This window comes from Sturnus vulgaris, chromosome 15, assembly GCF_052056855.1.
Source record: "Sturnus vulgaris isolate bStuVul1 chromosome 15, bStuVul1.hap1, whole genome shotgun sequence".
Classification (NCBI taxonomy): Eukaryota; Metazoa; Chordata; class Aves; order Passeriformes; family Sturnidae; genus Sturnus; species Sturnus vulgaris.
Window position 1 is genome coordinate 6,287,394 of NC_142257.1, and position 18,856 is coordinate 6,306,249.

General features: G+C 46.3%; 1 protein-coding gene across 2 annotated transcripts in view; it reads left to right on the top strand.

Annotated features, from left to right (window-relative positions):
• The window catches only part of GLRA1 (glycine receptor alpha 1), a 47,225-nt gene extending 28,891 nt beyond the window's left edge, over positions 1-18,334 (top strand). Inside the window, exons 4-9 of one of the 2 annotated variants that reach the window (XM_014886899.2) lie at positions 257-480; positions 2,800-2,882; positions 3,528-3,665; positions 4,398-4,612; positions 5,194-5,340; positions 8,429-18,334. In XM_014886899.2, the coding sequence (XP_014742385.2) occupies positions 257-480; positions 2,800-2,882; positions 3,528-3,665; positions 4,398-4,612; positions 5,194-5,340; positions 8,429-8,743 (1,122 nt within the window). In that variant the 3' untranslated portion in view covers positions 8,744-18,334. The remainder of the gene's footprint in view (positions 1-256; positions 481-2,799; positions 2,883-3,527; positions 3,666-4,397; positions 4,613-5,193; positions 5,341-8,428) is intronic. The other variant, XM_088173572.1, reaches the window with a different exon arrangement.
• The last annotated feature ends 522 nt before the right edge of the window (positions 18,335-18,856 follow it).

The window sequence follows — 18,856 nt, forward strand, 5'->3', positions numbered from 1 at the left end:
GCACTTCCCACACAGCTGACAATTGCTGTCACAGAGGGATGCAGGGACAGGCAGCTGCTCATGCTATGACATAGCTATAAGCTAAAAGCTAAAAATTAATAACAGTTCCTTGAGGAATAATACCAAGAACACTTGGCATAGCTTGGGAACCGTCAGCCTGGACACAGTCTGGCTGATGTGAGGATGGTTTTAGTGTGTGCTCCCCAGCTGCCAGCCCCTTGAGGCTGCTCTGAGCCCCGGCTGTGTGTGTGTGCAGGATTACAGGGTGAACATCTTCCTGCGGCAGCAGTGGAACGACCCCCGGCTGGCCTACAACGAGTACCCCGACGACTCCCTGGACCTGGACCCCTCCATGCTGGACTCCATCTGGAAGCCTGACTTGTTCTTTGCTAACGAGAAAGGGGCCCATTTCCATGAGATTACCACGGACAACAAGCTGCTGAGGATCTCCCGGAATGGCAATGTCCTCTACAGCATCAGGTGAGGTGACTGCACCAGGGTGGGCAGGGGCACAGCCAAACCCAGCTAAACTCCAGCCTGGACTTTGGGCATGCTGTTGGGGAAAATAAATTTAGGTGTTTTTAAGGTGTGAGATCATACAATTAGCACTGTTGAAGCAATGTGGTGGGAAGGAACGTCTGCTAAAGCATATTGAGACAGAGGGTTGTTCTGGGATGGAATTTAATTCATCTTTACCTCTTTCAGTTCAAGGACTTCTGCTCCTTGCTAGTAGATTCCATAACATCCCTAATGTAAAATTACTTCAGATATCTTATGTTAGTACAAGCCTAAAAGCAGCTGTGCTGTGTGAAAAACAGTAGAAGCTCATGAACGCTGCTTTCAAAGCTGCAGCACTTCTTAACAAAAAATTAAAAAAAAAATTAAAAAATAAAAAAAAATATTTAAAAATAAATTTAAAAAAATTTAAAAAAACAAAAGCAGGAAAAATGCTAAGTAGAGCCCCATGGCTTTGTCTCAGCCTAGTTTTTCCCAGTTATCCCATTATTGCTAGTTCCAAGAATCTATCAGCAAAATTGAACTAATTGCACTGAATTTTCCAGGCAAATCAACCTTAGCCTCCACCTTCACTTCCATTCACACTTTATTTTAAACCAATGAAATTAAGATCTAACTTCACAGGCTTAGATTGGGAAAGTTTAACTCTATATTGAAGACTTTTTCACCTCATGAATAATGTAAATTTGCCTGTGGAACACACACTCCATCTCACACTGCAGCTCCCAGTGGCAGCTAATGGAAGGAAAAGCAGTGCGGAGCTGTAAAATGGGAAATAAACAGCTTAATGCTACAAGGGAGATGGCCTCCATCAAACACCAAGGTGGTTCCAGCCCAAAGACCAGCTCCCTCATGGCCAAAACAGTAAGAGAATTGTGTGTTGGCTGAATGGGGAAACCTCACAGTTCTTAATTTTAAAAATCAGGCAGGGAGCAAAACCAACAGCAGCAATTTTGTAGTGAGCGTGGCACAGAGTCCTGTTCCAGGAGAGTCTGCAGCCCTGGGGTTGCTCTGCCAAACAGAGCAATGACTCAACAGGGAACATGGAAAAATCACCATTTGCAAGGCAAAAACTTGAAAATATTTCAGTCTTGTTTAAAAAGAACAACTTTCCTATCTCTCTTATCTCCAAATGAAAATACAGGTTTCTTTATAAGTACATTTTCCTGTGAAAAATTAAAAAGAAAGAAGATATTGCTTAAGAAGAGCACACTGTAAATGCAGTTTCCAGGAGGAGAAATAGTCTTTCCCTTAAAAAAATAAAATCTCTCTAAGGTGCTCTGCCATTTTCTAACTGGTTCTTTGCTACTACTATCTATTTGCAATAGTCAAACTCTAGGCAAGGCATTTACAAGAAGGTGGACTTTGTCACATCTTCTGTCCCAATATGCCTCTAAACTCAAGCTGAGAATTTCTAACAACATAAGATTTTAAATTAAAGTATCTTTCCCTCCTGATAAGTTTCTTGTTGGTCTGATGATAGAAAAATTCAATTTCTGTCCCCTGGGTAATTCTGCTATTTCTACATCAAGGCAAAAAGCTGAAAACCCTAAACACTTCAGGGAACAGCATTTTCAACATTATCAAACCAAATAACTCAAGTCTAACTATCTGGAGTAAATCATTTAGTATCAGCTTGTTGAATCCACCAAACATTTTAAGCATGGATCATGGTACAGAGCAGCATAGCAATATAACACAGAAAATGCAGCCTGCACCTAGTGGAAAATGGAGACAGAAATAGAGGTCTCAAGGGCTCTGCAGGAATTTGGGAAGATACAGGAGTTCATATTGGCTTAGCAAAAGACGTTTTCCCTGCAGAAAATCCCACTGAAGTCTTTCCTTCCCTCCCCCAACAAACATATGATCTTGATCAAACTTCTTTTGGTGTTTTTTTTTTTTAATGACACAGAAATGTTCTGTTCAGAGATTTACAAACAGTGCCAGTCTCTAGAAATGCATCTGGGGGTTCCAGAGAGTGGTCTTGGGCTTTCTGCTGATCCAGCCTCTGTGAACCTGAGGCAAACCAAAGCAGCAGAAGTGTTTGGTGAGGGAACCCTTTGTCAGACACAGTCTCAAACAGCATTGCAGTGAAATGCCATCTGCAGCAGGCTCTGCTGAGAGTGGTGTCACAGACCCAAATGTTCAGCATCTCTGATGCTTTCCAGAGTGAGAGCACAGGCAGGGGAGTGATGGATGATCACCCCCAGCTCAGGGTGCCTTAGGGCTCAGCCTCAGCTGTGCCCATTGTCTGGCATTCCATGTGCTCTCTTCTCTCCTCAGGATCACGCTGACCCTGGCCTGCCCCATGGACCTGAAGAACTTCCCCATGGATGTACAGACGTGCATCATGCAGTTGGAAAGCTGTGAGTCCTGTGCACGCCCCCATTTTGGAGGGGAGACCATCTCTTTTCCCTCTGCCTCCCCCCTGCCATCTCCTTTCCCAGCTGCAACCAATTCCCAGCCCAGCTTTCACAGCTTGCTCAAGAACCTCTTGCTTAGGATTTTCCATTCATTCAGCACACGTGACATTTGCTAGAGAAGCCAAACCTCCAAAGATCCCATGTGAGGAGCCCTGGCCTGCTTGTGTTTACATTGGCCTTTCACTTTGCAGAGAGAGGTGAAAGTGCTTTCAGCTGCAAGTGGGATTTTTTCTCTCTGGATGAACATCTGCCACTTGTACATGTTTGCTTATCCCAAAGGAGGGAAAGATGAGCTTCTTCCAGAGAAAGAGGTCAAGTTGGAAACAGTAGAAAACAGTTCAGCAAACCAAGTTCAAGAAAAGAATGTTATTTGTTGCAGAAAATCCGTTGCAGCTCCAGTGAAGGTTGTCACCCTGGCTCTTACCACATGAAAAAGCAGTTTTGTCTCAACCCAAATCCCATTCATGACAGCACTGTCAGGGAAGGCCAGGATGCACCCCTGCCTCCAAGCTCTTTCCTGCAACACTGTCCCTTTCCAGATCAGTATTTAATGGGATTCACATGACGTTTGTCCCTTCCTCCCAACAGTTGGCTACACAATGAATGATCTCATATTTGAGTGGCAAGAAAAAGGAGCAGTGCAAGTTGCTGACGGGCTGACATTGCCTCAGTTTATCCTCAAAGAAGAAAAAGATTTAAGATACTGCACAAAGCACTACAACACAGGTCAGTGCTGCTAACCCTTAACTGAGGGGTTCAGTAGAGAGAAATTCAGAATTGTGCATTTACCAGTCTCTTGGTCTGTCTGATGGCACTCTATCCTTGTCCTTCACTTCCAGAGGTAACAGCCATGTAGAAATAAATTTAGCAAATTAAAAGCTAAAGGACAAAAATGTGTAAAACCATCTTGTGCCTGGTAACATCTGCATCAATTCAAGGGTATTTGGTTGAGACCTTCTCTCCTACAACCTTCTTTTTTCTATGAAATTTAAGTGACAAAGGACATATTGCCAAAGGGCTTTCTTTGCTATGTTAATGTTCATAGAATCCTAGAGTGGTTTGGGTTGGAAGGGACCTTAAAGACCATATTGCTCCATCCCCCTGCCATGGGCAGGGACATGTTCCACTTTCCCAGGTTGCTCCAAGCCCTGTCCAGCCTGGCCTTGGACACTTCCAGGGATGGGACAGCCACAATTTCTCTGGGCAATCTGTGCCAGGGCCTCACCACCCTCACAGGGAGGAATTTCTTCCTAATATCTAATCTAAACCTTCTCTCTTTCAGTCTGAAGCCATTCCCCTTTGTCCTATCACTACATGCCCTGGACAGCAGCTGCTCATTTCCTCCCCTAAGCAGGTTCTGGTTTAGGCAATGCAAGGAAAATCCCCAGACTCTGGCTGAAAACAGGAGGCTGACTGTGCCTTACCAATAACCTTCCATGTCTCTCCCACCCTCCTCAGGCAAGTTCACCTGTATAGAAGCTCGTTTCCACCTGGAGAGGCAGATGGGCTATTACTTGATCCAGATGTACATCCCCAGCCTTCTCATTGTCATTCTGTCCTGGATCTCCTTCTGGATCAACATGGATGCTGCACCTGCTCGTGTGGGCCTGGGGATCACCACTGTGCTCACCATGACCACACAGAGCTCTGGCTCCCGAGCATCACTGCCCAAGGTAGGGAACACCCTTGTCTTCACCAGGGAAATCAGGCTCCTCAGTAAATCCCCACACAGATCCTCCTGCTGCCTTTGCACCATTCCAGTTTAAGGGCAAACTGAACAAATTCCAGTCCCATCCTGAAAAAAATTTTAAATTCCCTATGACTAGCAACAAAACTTTCCCTAAGATTCAGCACTCACAACAGCTCCCAGTAACCAGGAGCTCTGTACTTTACAAACTCCTGCAACAGCCACACATGGATGTGCACTCTACATTTTAGCTTTTTAGTCACTTGACCATCCTACTTTTATAATAGTACCGAATTTCCCTTTATGAAGGGCTTCTGGTAGGGTGGATTACTGTTTTCCTTGCATATAAATAATCACAGTCAATAAATACAGCCTGGATAAATTAAAAGCTGTGGAGTTATTGCTACTTAAGAACCCGTGAGGAATTTCAGTGACCTGATAACACATTCATATTAAATGAGTGAGATTCTGGTATCCAAGAACAGATGTCAGCCATGTAAAACAGCAAATAAAAATGCATTTGGGTAAGGAAGCCAGCCCATTTCTGTCTCTTTCTCTGATTCCTAGGTGTCCTACGTGAAGGCCATAGACATCTGGATGGCTGTGTGCTTGCTGTTTGTGTTCTCTGCACTTCTGGAATATGCTGCTGTCAACTTCGTGTCTCGGCAGCACAAAGAGCTGCTCAGGTTCAGGAGGAAGAGGAGGCATCATAAGGTAATACATAAAGCATGAAGGAAACAGCTGAAATCTGACTCCATGATCAACTGAACCAAGACACTAGCCCCCAGGCAAGTCCCCAGTGTCTGGTCAGATGTTAAGGAGGCTCACACACCAAAAAACAGGGCTGCTCAATGAATGGAGTCTGTTCTAATAGCCTGCTGACCCCAGGAGTCCAGCAAGCTGGGTTTTGTTAGCCAGCCAAGTGGTCTCAGCCAAAAGGGTTGCTCTCAACAGGACAGTTTTCACACAGCAGTGTTCTGGTGTGAGTTCTCCTCCCCAGAAGCTGCAGCCAGGGCTGGGGGGAGGCAGGCAGGGAGGTGTGAGTGGTGTCTGTCAGAGAGCAGCACCCCCAACACGACAGCCTGCAGCAGCCCAGAGGTAAGTGACACCTCTTTTGTCTCTGCCATCTCCGTGTTCATGCTCTGCTCCATGCTTACCTGCCATGGCTGATCCCAATCCCAATCCGAGCATGCACGCAGCTCCAATGGCTCCCCAGCCTGGCTCTAACAGCTTTTAGGCTGAGGTGCCACAGCAAAGATTTCACCTCACAGAACACACTAGAAAGAACAAAAGGGTGTTTGTGATCACACGGCCAAAGGCACTTAAAAATGGTCCCTAATTAACTGGTAGAATCAGGAAAGAGCTTAGGAAATTTTCGGCACCAGGCCTGAGAGGCTGCCCTCAGGAAACTATTAAAAACCAGTACATTTGCTAGGAGAGAAAAAACAAAGAAAATTTTGCTGATGAAAATCTCAAGCAAGCCCGTAGGTGACCACCGAGGTCTGCCTTAAATATTTCTCATAGGTATTTGCGCACTTTCCATGATCCATCCCATCCAGAAACCTACCCCCATTCCATTGTTTCACTATTCCAGCCATTAAAAGTCTTTCCCAGGGTCTAACCTGTCCTGCAGCACTTCACAGTGTGTGCTTGCAGAACTGCTGCCATTCCAGGAGGAAGTAGGGGCTGAGGAGCAGGAATACCTATATTTTTCTAGATTTCTTTCTCTCTGCTTTAGTCATCCTGTCTGCAAAACAGGAGATAATTGTTCACTTGTGCTCAACCCAGCCAGGACCAGGGATGAAAAGTATTGGACAAATGCAAGGGAAAAGAAGTAACAGATGAGACCCTCAGCACCCACTGGTTTTGTCTGACAAGAGCATGACTCTGCCATCCCAAAATCAACAAAGCTTTGGTTCAGAAGATGCAGCCTGCTGAATAGAGGCAGAGCCACACCCACTCACATGGGTGATTCTTCATCTGGATTCAGACATCCTGTCTCTGGATCTGTGCTGTATGCAGATCAGTCTGTTAATGAAACAATAAGAAGGGAAAAAAAGCCATTAATACACAGACGAATTTAAGAGATATTTGCCAGAGCTGTTCCACTGAACACGAGGCTGTTAGCACAGTCCCTGCCCAATCTCACACTTATTTAACTGGAGCAAAGCATAAACAAAAACACTTGCAAAAGCTAAATGAACAAGGTTTGCAGGCTCATCAGAAAACTAAGCTGACTGCTAATATGCAAATGGGATAATGCAGCTGCCAAAGGCACTAATTGCTCTGTCCTGATGTCCTGACTTGTCTGAGTACCTCTGACTGGTTTAGGCATGACACACTAGGCTAAAAAAATAGTGAGATGTTGCAGTGGTATGCACCAGTCTGGTTAACATGACACCATCATCAGACCCACATGGAATGTATTTGGAAACACTTCCCAGTGTGGCTGCTGGCTTTGCCTTTTTCCTTTGATATGACACCTTGAAAAGGCACTATTGTCTTCTCTAACTCCAGTACACCACTCACCAAAACAAAGTCACAGCCAGTGGCCCTTCAATGAGAAGGAAAACAATCCAGTAAATTAAGGATCAAGTGGTTTAGACAAATGCCAATGTTTGTCCAATGGGAAAAGAGCAGAGGCAGTTTTACCTGACCCGTTTTACAGACATGATGAGAAGGTCCATAAGCTCTAAGTATCATAGAAAGCCAGCTCTTTATTTTATTTGGGTAGTTTTGCCTTGCTCAGATATGCCAGTGTCCTCTGTGTCCTGCTCCTCCATCCCACACAGCTGCCCATGGGATGCAGGGGCCATCCAGAAAAGACACTCTTCAAAGGACAGAGGAAGGGGCAGCAAGGTACAGTGGGCAGGCAGCTACAAGAAAGGGAGCTGCTAGGTCAGTGTTGGGGGACACAGCATGGATCAGCCTCTGCTAATGATTAATTAGAGCTACTGGTCTACAATTAGCCTTGATGACCTGTAGTCAAGAGATTTCAGATTCTGACTCTGCCTCTGTAACTCACTGCTTGCATTACTTGGGCCAAACTTAGTTTTCCCTGTCATTACATCCCTGTGTTCAATAAAATAGGGCTAAATCATTCTGGGATTCCAGCAAAGCTTTCACAAAAATAAAAGCAAAAAACAGTAACACCATTTGCCTTTACACTGGAACACAAATTGTGTATTTTCTCAATAACTGGCATTACCACAAGCAGCCATGTCTTACCATTGACCCACAGAAGGGCAGTTCAGCTCCTCACCTAAAAGTTGGCTGGTGGGGATGGCTGTGGGGTGCCGAGGGCAGGCGAGTGAGGGCTGGCTGCACGCTGCCTGCAGAGCTCTTTTCCTGGACAGCTCCTGGCTCCTGCACATCCATGTAACTCTGTAGGAAGCAGCTGCTGCTTTGGCTATGTGAGTTACATGGAGCCCACTCCTTCTGGGCAAGCTGAAACTGCACAGGCAAAGCAAAGAAGGTGCCAATAGGAGGTGGGGGGGTAGGGAGAGGCAGAAGCAAAACAGGGGATGCAATTGGAAAAATGAAAGCCGTGCCACAAACCCTTCAATATGCCAAAGACCTCAACGGGGTGGAAGTCAGTCCTGTTCTCCATGGGGTGCCTAGATCCCCTGATTTGCATCTGTGCATCACACAGCTGGCACCCCTCTATAAGGCTGTTCTCCCAAGAGCAGGGGTTTGCCCAAGGGTGCCGGGGCACGGAGGGGGCATCGTTCCCGCAGAGCAGGACGCTGTCAGCGGAGAGCCTTATAGCGAGGGTGCACTGTCTATATCTCATTTTAAGTAGAGTCCCATGCTCAATCTGTTCCAGGAGGACGAAGCTGGTGAAGGCAGGTTCAACTTCACTGCCTATGGGATGGGGCCAGCTTGCCTACAAGCCAAGGATGGCATCTCTGTCAAGGGAGCCAACAACAACAACACGGCCAACCCGGTGCCGCCGCCGTCCCGCTCCCCCGAGGAGATGAGGAAGCTCTTCATCCAGAGAGCCAAGAAAATCGACAAGATCTCCCGCATCGGCTTCCCCATGGCCTTCCTCATCTTCAACATTTTCTACTGGATCATCTACAAGATTGTCCGCAGAGAGGATGTGCACAACCAGTGAGGGGCGGGGAGCAGCCGGGAGGCGGCGAGCAATCCTTTATATATGTGCAATAGCAATGCAGCAATGCATGAGTTTAAGAATGCGGCAATATCTACTAAAAAAAAAAAAAAAAAAAAAAAAAGGGGGGCTGGTAGGGACTTTTAATCATGTGAACTGAGGGTAACTGGCACAGGGAGGAGAGAAGAAGCTCTTGATCTGGGGAGCACAGGGTGGGAGTTGGTTTTACAGCATAGGAAGGTGTGGATTGCTCCAGCAATCCAAGCAGTGTAATATAGTAATATATATTCATGCTTAATTATAATGCAAAAAGAAAACAAAAGAAAAAAACGACCAACAAAAAAAAAATCCTTTTTTTAGCCTATTAACAGCTTAGATTCTCAAGTCACTGGAATGATTCATGATTCCATGTGCAGAAACTACTGCAATTATGCTTTATCTGACTTTTGCTATAGAAAGGCCATTCCAGTCAAGCACGTGGGGGGAAAAAGCCCTAACAAAAGGGGAAAAGCACCTCAAGAAAATCATTCTGTGCTTCTCTAGGTTTTGCACTTTGAAAACTGCATAGACGGGGAAACTTAAGAAAGAGGCTGTGGATTGTTGTTTATTTTATATATTTACTTTTTTTAGTCACGGGTTTGCCGATCAAACACTTTGTGACTTTTGCATAGAGGAAAGCAAATACATTATCTCTCTCATCCCCACCAGAGAGCATCCAAAGGAAACCAGAGAAGGACATCAGAGCCTTCATCAGAAATCACAGGTACCTTCTGTCCTTTTAAACAACCTGGCAAGATTTGAGTCCCAGGAGGCAGAAATATTATTCAGAACACTAGAAGCAATGAAAGATTTTTAAAATAGCTTTTTTTTGTTTGTTTTCTCTTTTTTTTTCCAAACCCCTTTCTGCCATGTTTGTTTACAATGGGGGGATGGAAGCAATTGTATTTAAAATATAGAGAAAACAGGCATTTTGATGCCTTGTTTTGACAGGACCGGGCGTGTGGCAATATTGTCAGTAAGGGGGGTGGGGGGCAGGTGTGTATAGAGAGAGCAGCTTTTATTTTCTGACATTTCATAGTTATATTAATAGTGAAGCTGGGCCAATGGACCCAAAATTCTATTTTTGTATCTATTTTGGTGCTGCATTTACCTTTAACACGGATGGGAAGATGGAGCAGGCTGCCTTGCCCCTCTCTGCTGCCTGGCAGAGATGTGGGGGAGGCTGGCACAGCTTGGTGGGGATAGGGAAAGGGGGGAGGGAGGTGGGAAGGGGTGAGCAAAGGGGTTTCTCTTTGCCCAAGAGGTAGCACAGGTTGGCATTAGTGTTTGGGGTGGGGAGAAATGTGCCAAATGTCTCTAGGGTGTTACTTGAAAGCCTGGCTTGGGACCTGTGGGCAAGCCAAGGGCTTGATGTCCCACTTGTCCCTCTGGGCCCCTGGGTGTGAGCTGGCTGCAGCACCCAGGGTGACTCCGTTGTGTTTGTTTGCACTTTAGGGAGAGAGGTGAAAGAGAGCACGAGGGAAGAGACAATCAGTCTGCACTGAAGCACTTGGGGTCAGGTCTGGGTTAGGCACCAAAAGAAGGCAGAGAGAAAAGCAGCATCCACAGGGTGCATCCACTGTCTTCCCTCTCCTGCTCAGGATGGGAGCAGAGCTGAGCTGGGCTGTGGATCTCCAGGCTCCCTCCTGCAGGGGCTGGAATAGCTCACAGCAAAGTGCCCTGGGCCACTGCCACGTCCAGTCTGGCCCAGACCAGCAGCACTCAAAAGCCTGGGATGGGAGGTTGAAGTCATGCTCAGCCGTGGGTGTCCCAACCAGCACAGAGAGGCAGGTGAGAGAACGAGGGAATCTGGGACCTGTCAGCTGTCCTGCACAGGGGTGATGCCAGGAGGAGAAACACCAGAGAAAACACCAGGGCTGGCTGGGGCTGGGTGCAGGGACATCTATCTCCAAGGCTGCCAATTCAGCACCTTTCACCAGCTCTAAATACACTTTAGTTTAAGAGGAAAAAAACAAAAAACAGAAAAAGAAAGAAAGAAAGAAAGAAAGAAAGAAAGAAAGAAAGAAAGAAAGAAAGAAAGAAAGAAAGAAAGAAAGAAAGAAAGAAAGAAAGAAAGAAAGAAAGAAAGAAAGAAAGAAAGAAAGAAAGAAAGAAAGAAAGAAAGAAAGAAAGAAAGAAAGAAAGAAAGAGAATAACGAGAGGAAAAAAGGGAGAAAAAATACTAAAACCATAGTGGTCACTCTGTGGACTAGAGCAAATGTTTTGGCAAAGGCCACCCAGTTTTCTGAGTCCCTTTGTACTGCTGAGACAGGAAAGATCACAAGGTCACCAAGTCAGTGGGGGCAGGAGCCAGCACATCGGCCCTTTCCCTCCACTGGAGCAGCAGAAAACCTGTGGGCTGAGGATTTCTCCTTCCCCTGGCAGAGGGTGCTTTCCCAAGCAGAGGCGTTATTTGATGCTGAGACAACGTCCCAAGCCTTGGCTGGAGCCCAAGTCTTCTGCTGGCTCTGGGTATTTCTGCTGAATTATTGAACTCTCCCTGCGTGTGCCAGGGCTGCTGTGCCAGCTGCGGTTTGCGATTGCTTCAAACGCTGTGTCCTTGTCTGAGATGAAAGGCAAATCCAGGGAATTTCCCTCCCTGCCCAGCAGCACAGCAGAGGCTTGGCAACCCACATACCACAGCTCCTTCCTCATGCAGGTGAATGACCTCAAATTGCTGTCATTTGGGTAAAAATGTCCTGTCTCATGCCTGGACCTTTGCACTTTGGAGTGGGGCAATCTGGCCGTGGTTCACACACCTTCCATCCCCCCAGGCTACCTGGGTGGCTCTCCAGGGCACAGCAGGGCTGCAGGTTTCCTTCCTAAAGGAGCTGCCTGTAGGTCAACAAATCCCATGCACCATCTTCCCACCTAGCTGAGTTTTGGTCCTACATCAAATCCAAACACCAAGGGCAGGAGCAGAGCAAGGAGGAGGAAAACATTTCCACCTCACTTCATTCTGCTCCAGCTGTGCATCAAAGAATCTCATGTTCATCCTAGACCACCTAGGTGCAGATGCAGTTATGTCACAGCTACTGCTTCACTAGAGCTCCAGTGCCACTTCTTGGCACAGGATAAGGCTGGGGGATGGCATGTAGGGACGAAAAATCAGAAAGAGGCTGTTTCTTGCCCATACAGAAGCACTTCAGCTGCAAGTGAAGCCCATGGAAGTTTAGAGACTGAAATAAGAATCACACTCTTACCAGCCTGCCTTGGCTCCCAGTTCAGCTTTGCCAGGCTCTGGGCACATTTGATGCCCACCCTAAGCAGTGTTATTTTCTCTTCCTTAAGCAGCCAGTTTCCATTTGGGCCATTTTGCAGCAGGGGCTGCTTGCAGGGTGACAGTGAGCAGTGACATCCCAACAGGAAACACGGAAATCTTGGTGAAGGTGTGACAGTGCTGAGAGAACTGTCCCAGGGACGTCCTGCCAGAGTTTCACAACCTAGACAAGACTTTAGACTCTCCTATGAGCCTCTGGCAGGTCTGGGTCGTTTTCAAAATCAAAGGTTTTTCTCCATCTGTACCAGGTTTGTGTTTAGTCATGTATTGCAAAAGAACTCGTTTTGATAGCTTATCTCATCTTTAAAGTAGGCTGCTTTAATAGTGCCAGCAATTATATTTATTAGTAAGAATGCACAGGGTTTGATATTGCAGGGTAACTTCCAGGCACACTGATGGAATTTAACTCCATCATTGTTATCTCTTTTTAAGAATGAGGCTCAGAAGCAAAACCTCTGAATAAAACAACAATTGTCTGGCAGTAAAGAGAGAAAATTGGGTCCTAATTCACTAGGGTTCTTTGAAAAAAGAGAGCTCTATCCCAAATATTATTTCCAGATGTTGCTAGAGACATAACGCTTTGTGAGCAGGAATTATTTTTCCTTACACATAAATATAATTGTCCAGAATAAAAAACCACCAGCTTACTATATTTTGATCAGGTAGAAGAGTTTCTCCCACTTTAATACCTGATCCATCTGGGATCCCAGTGCCATGGAAATTAGAGAGGTGCTGAAGAGGGTCCAGGAGAGAGCAGTGAACATGTGGGCTGCTGCAAACTGCAGAACTCAGCCTTGGCCAAGCACCAGCTGCCTGGGAACACTCAGGTCATTGCCTCTGTGGCTCTGGTGGTGCCCTAATTCTCCTGTCCTAGAAGCCTTTGCTTGTCAGGGCTGTGAGACTTTGCTCCTAAAACAATTTCAAACTCCTAATATTCTCACATCCTCCAAACAAGAACTTCTCTCACTTTTCTGGAAGCTTTTTCTTATTCTGAAGATCTTTCATTTTAAAGCAAAGCCAAGACAATTCAAATTAAACTGTTGGCTGCCCTTTATCTTGACTGTGATTTAAAGACTTTGCTTCATTTCCCAATGCTGGTAGAAAAAAGATTAGAAGCATTTACAATGTATATTTATGAAAAGAAATGAACATACAAAAGGAGAAAAGCTGTTCTCAGCGGTGCCATATTTTTCACAGATTGTATACAATCATATTTTTTGTACTGTACTACCATTACTTAATAAAACATAGTTCTTATCCCTGTGCCAAAGACAGACAATATCTTTCAATATCCCATTCCTTACTCCAAAACCTTGATACTGGCAGCAGTGGACAGCACAATGTGGACCCCAAACCCCAATCCTGCTGCAGCATCCCACAGAGTTCAGCTCAGTAAAGGAATTATCTAATTCAGACCCATCTTGGAAGCACCCACACATGCCTGTCTTCTCAAAAGGAGGTGGATGGAAGGGGCATTGTGTGCTGCTCCTGGATCAATAGTTTTCCATGATTTGCATGGAGAGTGTGTACTAGTTAAGTAGAAAATTGAGATACTTGATTGTTCTTCAGGGTGGTAGGATGAGCACCAAAGCAGAAGCTAAAAGTCATTAATTTTAGCATCTTAAATTACTTGAGGTTCTTTTAAGTCTTCCCATTCCCTTCTCTTCCTCTTTAACAATTATTTCTTAAGGGCGTTTGCACATCTCTTGCTCAAATGAACCTACACGAGTCTCTCACTTCATTCGAGTCTAATGCACTTTTCTGTGTTCATCTCCCATTTTTTAATTCCTGAGGGGTTCAGTTCTCAGCACTGCAAACTTTGAAGGGCCTGGGATCTGTGTCTTGGGAAATACAGGGCAAAATACAGCACTAAACCATTCCCCAAGGCAGGCATGGTGACAGCTCCCAGGGAAGTGCTCTCATGGCCAGTCAGGCATGGAGGGGACCCCTGGGGAATGCCAAGGTGGCCACTAAGGGCTTTTTTGACCGTGCTCTGTGAAAGAAAGCAGCATCAGTTAGAGGAAATTCAGTCTCTGGCTGTTACTCCTGTAGAGCTCCCTGTTTTACATTGATCCAGCTGTACAGCAGCTGTTGATAGGAAATCAGACCCTTCCATTCCCAGTCTCCTACCATGGTGTGGAGCAGAGGGCCCCACAAGAAATCAGCTGCTGTGAACCAGGCAGGGTAGAAGGAACTGCTGCACTTTGAGCAGAGCATCCACTCAGAGCTGCTCCAGCTCTGCCTGCAGGTGTTTGCAGTGGGTGAGACATTCTCTGAGGGCTGCTGGGAGGAGCAGCCCTGGGGTGATGTCCTCAAGTGATTCCAGGCTGCAGGGGCACTGAAGGACACAGCCCAGGTTAGATGTGCCAGAGGCAGTGTGGCAGTGGGAAGCACAGCCTGAGAGCCCCCAAGGAACAATGGCCTCTCTGTTAGCAGCTTTCCTGGTTCAGCTCTTCCCTCACCTCAGCACACAGCATCACTCTGCCTGCTGCTCTAACATTGGAAAGGACACAAACCACAGGGCAGGAAAGAGCAGAGGGATGATTTCAGCCCCCAGCAGAGGAAATTACTGGTTAAATTAAATGAGGATCCTGGCAAAGAGTGGCAGGGCACTAGGAGAGGAAAAGCACTAGGAAAAGCAGTAGGAGAGGTTTAGTTTGCATGCCACATCACTCCTGCCATCCAAGGCCAACAGTGGCATCAAGCATGGTGCAAGGCAGCAGGAATTATTTTAATACAATCATATAAGACCATCAAGTCTGGCAAACCCAAGATGCAGTCCTTGTGCACTTCACTGCCAGGTTTCTGAGCAGAAATAAGGTCTTATGTTTGTGATATTCCTGCTCCTGGGTCTATCACAAACAGTGCTGAAGCCCAGCCTGGGATAGGACTGGATCCCAGCACTGCTGGAGCTGGGTCAGCCATGGTTTGATCCAGACCATGCACAGGGAGAGGGAACAGATGGACCAGATGCAGCACAGGCTGATGTTCCCACTCTGGGGAAAGGCAGGGGGATTGCTGCATGTTGGCTTAACAGTCCCTGCAGTCCTCAGAGCATCACTGCCCCAAAAAGCACAAGGGAGAGGGAGCAGCAGCTCCCAGCCAGGAGAAGGGACTCAAACCCTGTCCCCAGACTGAGGATCAAGTATGTCAGCACTTCCAGTACAAAATCATCCATGTTTTCCTGGGCAGAGGATGACACCAGCATAAATAAGCCATCAGCACAGCTTGAATTTAGCTTTTATTTGCAGATTTGCCACCTGAATTGCGTAAGTAGCTTAAGTCAAACAAGGACACCCTCCTCACCTATCCAGGAAACTGGGGCATGAGGTATCATCAGTAACCACGTGCCCAGGCTGTGAGCATGTCACTGCTGTGCCAGATGAGTCAAGTTTGGCACAAACGGGGGCAGGCAGAGCTGCCTGGAGCTGCCAGGTCTGAGGGACACAGAGCTCACAGGTAGTTTTTACTGCTAAGGCTCTTGGGAAGCTGGGCCCAGGACTGTTAGCACTGTAGCAAGCCAAATCTCCTTCTCCAGAGGGCCTGTGGGAGGACATCTGCCTTATCCAGGCACTTGATGACACTGCAGCACTGCTGGGTTACCTGTCTGACAAAAACCTGAATCAGGCCTTCGGCTGCAAACCAGCTAAGCCAGATGGCCTGGGTTAAACACACCACAGAATTTGGGCACTAAATTACAGCTCCAGCTTCAAGTCTGAACCACCTTGCAGTGATGATACCATCACAGCCACAATTACAGTGGAGACATGGTAACTGCTTAAAGCAGCATTGCCCTGTCACAGCCCTGCAGACATCAGCAGGGCATGACCTGCAATGATAACAGAGTTGGGGCCTGGCTCCAGTGTTTTTTGTTTGACACCTAACCCCCAAACACTGACCTTTATTGAATGAAAACTATGCAATACTGAAGACTGTGCCACGGGCGGTGCCTTAGCCACCTCTCCTGGGTATGCACTCACAAATTTTCAGAAGTATCCTCACCACAGTCACTTGTGCTGGAGTGAAGAACCAATGAGTTCCTGAGAAGCAGGGCCAGCTCTGGAGCTTGTGATGTGCCACAACCATGTTGTGACCACAGCTTCTCAGCCAGGTCTGCTCTGCTGAGGCTGCACTGTTAGAAAGTAGAAGAGTCCTAGGAGTAGAGCGAAGGCAAGAATCCAAGAAAAGAAAGGAAGAGCAGATTAAGGATCGTGTAAGGCAGAGGAACCTGTAGTACTCACTCCTTGCTGTACTTAAGTGCAGTCACTGCAACCAATATGGTCTTCCTGAGAGTCAAGGCTTTAAATACTGCTGCTTATTCCTTGAGGGGCTGGAAAGAGAATTCAGGAGGCTGGACTTGTCCCATGGAAGAAGAGACATGGGTCAGCATGGGCAGTGTCACTTCTAAAAACGGGGCTCAAGAAACCAGCATGGAAAGGAAATGGAGAGGGGGTAACCTCTGTTATGTAAGATTGGTGCTGGGGATGCATCGTGCTGCATGCCAAGGTGTGGGACTCAGGTACATCCTTCACAGGCAGGAGTGCAACTATCCTGGCAAGACCTTGGTCAGATGCATGCCTCCACTTGCCATCAATCCCTCTTTTGATCAGGATAGCTAGAATAATTTAAAAAAAGAAACAAAACAAAAAAAAAAAACCAAGAAAAAAACAAAACAAAACCAAAAACAACCAGAAACAAACACTAATGATTTAGGCTATTGTTAATCCTCTCCTTATCATTTTAAGTGACCATGGCCAGTCCCCTTGGTCACAGCAGTAGAGCTCAGCTGTACAAGAGATGCTCAGCTAGAGACTGGCCCAAGAAAATCTTAGCACAAGGGAGCAGAAGTTCCTTTGCCTTGTGCTTATCTAGGCCAGGGAAACATCTGAACCAGGGGTATGATACACTCTGCTCTGCCTACACTGAATTTGAATTTTCTTTTCTATTCCAGTGTTCTCATACCTGCTATGTTTTTGTCCAAAACACTGTCATTCTTCCAATTCCAGGGTTAGATCAGAGAGAAAATAAGCTCAGAAACAGCATGGGCCAAGCTGACAAATCCCCAGCTTGACCTATTCAGAGTAAAGAATAGTAAAAACAATTCCACACCCAGACTGATGTCCCACCTTACCCCATTCACAGCCCTCCAGCCCTGATCAGTGCCCCTTAACTTGACAGGGCATTTAAAAGACACATTTCAGAAGCAAAACTGGTACATCCGTCCTTAGGTCACAACAGCAGGTTAATCTGGGGATCTGTCAGCTTTGGGAGCATTGGAATTGTAACTTTTGGGAAACAAACATGAAGATCCAAACAGTGATGTTATGTGAGAATTTGAGAGGCAGGTAAGCAGCTAACACCTTCCCCTCGCTGGGAAGAGTGACCTGTTGTGTTTGAACTCTGCCTCTGAGCTCCTTCTCACTGTACAACCAGCCTGGTGCTCCCTGTGACCAGGGCAGGGGCTCAGGGGACACTGGCAGCTCTAGAGGTACATGAGGCACAAAGGCCAAGGGACTTACCTCACCACATGCATGTGGAATGAATGATCCTGAAAAATGCACCACCTGGAGCATATCAAGCCTACTGTGAAATGGAATTCCTACACAAAAAGAGAAGCTTGTGTGGTTCCCAAGTCTGGTCATGACATACTGACAGCACTAATCATGGCCAGAGCTCACCTCTTCTTTCGTGGACTTATCGAGCTGCAGCAAAGGTTTGACTGTTTCAAAAGAACTGAAATAGGAGGTAACTGTGCTAAAAGCCATTCACACTTGTGTGTGCGTGAGATACAGCAAAACTTCAGCGGATTAAGAGACTGAGACATGCAAAGACAAAGCAACGCACAGAGGACTTCACCCAAAAATGGCCTGACATGCAAAGGTCACTGCATTTCATCGCAGTTTGCCATCCTGCAGCATTGGTGACACCACTCTGGAAGCAGCCTTGGAACCCTGAAGATGCACAAGCCTGTCCCAAGCAGTTGTTTGTCACCATCCACCCGAGATCAAACCACAGCCATGAGCAGGCTAAACATCGTGGACAGTGACATTTTATGGACTGTGTTGTCTCTCACCTTCTACCACAGTGTACAGAATATCATGCTTGTTATATTACAACTAAGGAGTAATGAAAAACTTACACTTAAGTGACATAAAAAGAGGGGGGAGGACCCAGAAATTTCTCCCATGCAACTATAAACGCACACCCATTTACATTGTTTTGTAAATGAATTTAGAAGAAAAATAAAAATATTAAGCTATTTCTCTTCAGGACAACCATTGCACATTTGGTTTTGCTTTGGAGGGGAGATACAAACACACAGCAGGAATGGTTTTCAATTGAAAATATGCAAAACAAATAGAAGTGGGAACAGTTCAGCACCTAGACAGTGTTTTCCTTGTGTCCTTGATAAACATTATCTCAGTTTCCCTCACCATTTATTTCACTACTCAAACCCTCAAAATCTGGTATCTAGGAAGAATACCTCACAAAAACTTCTGAAAAAAGCCTATTAAGCAGCAGCATTGTGCTGCCTCATTTTCTGTATCTCTCCCATCTGCAATCCATTTGCATGAAGAAAATCTTTGTTTCCAAAGCTTGGCTTCCTAAAGCTCATTTGTTCCCAAACACAACAGAGCTTTGATGCTGTTTACAGCAGGGCAGCCAAAGGCTGGGCTGCTCCAGCAGCAGTGGGAGATGTTACAGGGTGTCCCATCCCTCATCAGCACTCCCTGTCCCCCGGGAGGGCAATACCAGTCAGGGAAGAATGTGGGGTTTGCCAACACACACCCAAACCT